This window comes from Juglans regia, chromosome 11 (genome assembly GCF_001411555.2).
Source record: "Juglans regia cultivar Chandler chromosome 11, Walnut 2.0, whole genome shotgun sequence".
Classification (NCBI taxonomy): domain Eukaryota; kingdom Viridiplantae; phylum Streptophyta; class Magnoliopsida; order Fagales; family Juglandaceae; genus Juglans; species Juglans regia.
The window spans coordinates 6104782-6109032 of record NC_049911.1 but is presented as its reverse complement, the minus strand read 5'-3'; the positions used below and the strand labels follow the sequence as shown (position 1 = coordinate 6109032).

Sequence of the window (4251 nt, the reverse complement as noted above, 5' to 3'; positions counted from 1 at the left end):
AATAACATAATTTACCAAGAGCAAGACAAAAGCTCGGGGGTAGACTTCAATAATTCAACACTTTATTTAATATTTATTTTATTTTCGTTGGGGTCCAAAAGGAGGATTTTACTTGAACCTCACATACACGCAATGATTGGGCATGGAAATAGCCACGCCAGCAAATTTTGACGGTAGTGATTCCCACTTGCGACCGAATCAACGTCTGATATTTGTTCATTCATTTTAATAATAAATTAATAAATAAAAAAAGTAACTGCTGTTCAATGATTGGTTCTGTGGCTCATCATTAGGCAGAGCAAGGACAAATCTGGGCCGTTGGCTTCGTCTTCCACAAAACATAAAAAGAGAAATCAAAATAAAATAAAATACGCCAAAACGGAGTCTTTAAAATGTACGGGAAAGGAAGACCCTTTCTGCTAGTTGGTTTTGCAGTGTAGAGAGAGAGAGAGAGGGGAGGGAGGGAGAGAGGAAGAAGGAGAAGAGGGAGGAAGATAGAGCGAGAGAGAAAGAGAGTTTTTCAGGGTTTCGAGCCCTTCTTTTTTGGTTTTTGTGATCTATCTGATCTTTCATTTTTTTAACTCTCTCGGGCCAACTGCCAAGTTTTGGCTTCTGCTTTGTGATCTTACCGTCTGATTTTGCCAAAAGTTTTGGTTTCCGGTGGTAAGTTCGGATTTATCCGGTGAGGGGTCTCGTTGCTCCGGTGTTATGGGGGGATTGGTTGACCATTTGACACTTTGGAATCACGGTTTTGTCCTCAAAGTCGTCTTTTGAAGTCTTTATACTTGGAACCTTCCTTTTTCTTCTGTTCTTAGAAAATTACTCCTTTCATTTATGGCTGAAAGACGACCAACACCTGGTATTTGGTTGTTCTTGGACTGTACCATCACATGTTGATTGAAATTTTGGGCTTTTTTCCCTATAAATTGTGTCTTTTACTGTGAAATGAAGTAAAATTGTAAAATTACTCGTTCCAAGATTTCGGCGTCATATTCTTTCGTTCATCAAAGTATTTCTTCCTTTTTTGGAGCAAGGTGATTCTGTAGAAAATTTTTTGCCGACTTGATTGAAAAGGGTCACGATATAGGCCAAATTCAGTGGACTGGCTTTTTTGTATTTGTGCTTTTCATGCGGCTCTTCAATTATGGGAAATGCCAACTTTTCGCCCATTTAATTCTGCTTTGATTTCGAGGAGCTTTGGCTTTTCTAAATTAATGATCGATATTAATGGGTGTGTTGGATTGAATTGAACTGTATTGAGGAATCCGATCATTGCTTAATATAGTGGTCACTGCATCAGGCAGGCAGGCAGGCACCACTTCCGATTCTCAAGTCTCTGTGGCTTCGCCTTCATTTCCCACAAAATTTTGCCATAAAAGAGAACTCAGTTGATTCATCAAAATTCTTTGGTTTCTAGCGAGACTTGAATTTAGCTAGCTGTTGTTTTTTCCCCCTTTGTGCTTTTCAATATGACTGTTAAATTCTGATGAAAATACTGTGATCTAAAGGGAAAAGAGGGAAACTCTTGCACCTATTTTATCATGATTCTAGTCTTGTGAAGCTTTGGTTTTTCTATATGAGATTGATGGGCTTGTTGGATTGATCTGAGTTATTTCTTTCTTTGTTTAATCTATCTATATTGAGGAATTTGATCGTTGCCTAACGTAGTGGTTACTGCAACAGGCAGGCATCACTTCCGATTATTTTTGCTCCCATTTGTCTGTGGCTTCCTCTTCATTTTTCCACAAAACTTTCCCACCGAAGAGCTCTTAAAAAACGTTTTACCTTTCTAGCGATTCCTGGGTTCGAACTATGGCTGTCTCTTTCACTCGTTTTTCGTGGCGGTTATGGTCCGGGAAAGAGAAAGAGCCCGTCTCAAATGGGTCTTCCCTGAATTCTTCATTTGAATGGGGGTTTGGTCTGAGGGAACCTGAGACCGTAAAGTTTCCTTCTGTGAAGGGGACCAAGATAACCGCCCCTCATAGGAAGGTTAAGAGGAAATGGCAGAGTAGGGAACAGAGAAGAATTGACAGGGAGTTTGACGCGGAGGTGGTGCCATCTGATGGTGTCTGTCTGTCAGGATCTGAATCCGATGACCCAGACTGGTCCATCGGATGGTTTGAGCCTCATGGACCTGGTTTTGAGAGTGATGATGGTTTAGCTGTGCTGGTTCCAAGCTATAGACCGGGTTGCAAGAAGGTAATGGAGGGCTCAAGTAACCATCTTTTCAGTGCCATCAAGAACCTCTCACATGAGTTTTCTCCTGGTAAGAGTCATTGATTTTACCTTTTCTTCCATTCATTTTGTTATGCTTGTATGGTGTACTAATCTGAACTCCAATAAGAGTTTCAAATTTCCCCCTCCCCTGTTTTTAGTAGCACATTTCCACTCATTTGAAAATTTTATTTTAATATCATCAAAACTCATGTCCAAGGAGCAGTGAGATGTATCACCGGTATGCACACAACGGGGGTAGAGCAACACGTATTACTAGAAGTTGGACATTACACAATTCACTTAATGGTGCTTTTGGGTGTTTCAACTCCAAATTGTTTCTTTGGAGCATATTTAACATTTAGATTTGGTGTTTTTATACTGTTTTTCACAGCACTTAGCTTGTAATTTGGTTCATCTCCATATACTCCTGTGTACTTGGGCCTTGCTTATGTGTATTAATAAATTCTTCTTATTTACAAAAAATAAAAATAAAAATAAAAACATTTAGTTTTGGATTTGGACAGAAACCGAACAAGCTTTTAAGCTTTTCAAAATCTTGGATTTAAAATTATGGTTTATTTGAAATCCAAATCCAAATCCAAATTCAACTTCAAATCCAAATCTAAACTCTTCCATCCAAACATAACTTTAGTGCAATCTTGCAGCTCCTTATAGGGCTATAGATTAGAGCTTTACTTAAAGTGGTTATCTGCCCTGTTTAAGCTCTCTACATGTCCTGGACAGAGCTGTTTAGCCATGGACAGATGTAATGAGATGATTAAATTTGTAAAGCTTTCCAAATTCTAATGCATGTTACCTATTTAATTTTTTTTTATTGGCACCGGGTGTCCAAGAACAGCGTCTTAACTAATCCCGGGGGTGAATGTTACCTATTTAATTGTTGTTAAATCTGTTTAAAGATGTCATATTTTATGTTTTCACTTGTTGAATGATCTTAATTTTAACTGATTTGGGTTCTTGGAAAGCTCCCATTTAAATGAACATACTTGACATTTGGCTTTATTGCTTGAAAGCCTGTTTTACGATTTGTTGATGTTGATCCTTGTTTTCCCATCTAAACTTTTTCTTGAATAGCATATTCGAATTGTTGAAATCTGATTGCATTGCATTGATGAATATATGCCCCATGTCATCCATGCTCAGTTTGTCACTGCAATTTTATTGATTATGCAGAGGGCATGGCAAAGTTGCTTTCTTCTCTTCAGAACTTTGAGATCTAGAAGTGGATGATCATTTTCAGAATGCCTCTTTTTACAGTACTAAAACTGTGAAAAAAATAAAAGATCTGTTAGGCTTTACATTAGCATACTGAGTAGGAGTGCAGAGGATTAACGCCCAGATGAACTTGAGTGCAGAGGATTAATGCCCAATTGAACTTGACTGTAAATTATCCAGTTAAGCAAACAGGAGAACCATGTAGTTCAGACTGAGAAAAAGACACTTTCCGGCGCATGTCATGTTCTGTTGTTCATGCTTCCATGTGAATATGAGAGTATGCCTATACTTAAGCTTACTAGTAATGTAAATAATTCTGGTCCTTTCTTTGTCAATCAAGGCCCAGACTGTTTATATCTCATTGCTTCCTCTTTTTGTATATGATGGTGTTATTTGTTATTTTCTCATTAATATTCCTATTTCATTGTTATTTTTCCAACCTTAAAGCATTGTTTTGTCAGTCCCTTGAAGTGCCTTTTTCTTCATTGAACCCCAAATTTGGAACCCTACCAACCTTGTGGGATGGAGGGAAGTGCCATCTGGCCAATGGCCTGTTAGCATGCGATTTTACATAAGAAGACTGGACACATTTTTTTCATTTCACTTGAAATGGATGGCATCTATCTAGTGTAAAACCGAGTTATTTAGTGTAATCACTTGAAATTATTAAATTACTCATGTTTTATAATAAATAGATGGATAAAAAAACCTGCATCTGCATCCATCTTGATTTTCTTATTGCCTGCCTAATGCCTTCAAGACAAACACACACACACACCAAGAAAGGCTGAACTGTTT

The 4251-nt window shown here is 37.9% G+C and overlaps 1 protein-coding gene across 2 annotated transcripts; it reads left to right on the top strand.

The window, feature by feature from the left end:
• The first annotated feature begins 412 nt into the window (after positions 1-412).
• LOC108980323 lies at positions 413-3892 on the top strand. 2 transcript variants are annotated; one of them, XM_018951194.2, is made up of 3 exons: positions 413-663; positions 1684-2266; positions 3412-3892. In XM_018951194.2, exons 2-3 carry the CDS (start codon positions 1813-1815, stop codon positions 3456-3458), a joined length of 501 nt encoding a protein of 166 aa, XP_018806739.1. In that variant the 5' UTR covers positions 413-663; positions 1684-1812; the 3' UTR covers positions 3459-3892. The 2 variants fall into 2 exon arrangements, with proteins under 2 accessions (XP_018806739.1, XP_018806738.1); XM_018951193.2 differs by having other exon boundaries at positions 413-2266.
• Positions 3893-4251: the final 359 nt, after the last annotated feature.

What these genes read in the sequence shown, in the direction of transcription:
- LOC108980323 (XM_018951194.2), top strand. Translation starts at nt 1,813, where the DNA reads ATGGCTGTCTCTTTCACTCGTTTTTCGTGGCGGTTATGGTCCGGGAAA. An exon ending in CTCACATGAGTTTTCTCCTG is followed by an intron (nt 2,267 to 3,411) that starts GTAAGAGTCATT and finishes TTGATTATGCAG; the next exon opens with AGGGCATGGCAAAGTTGCTT.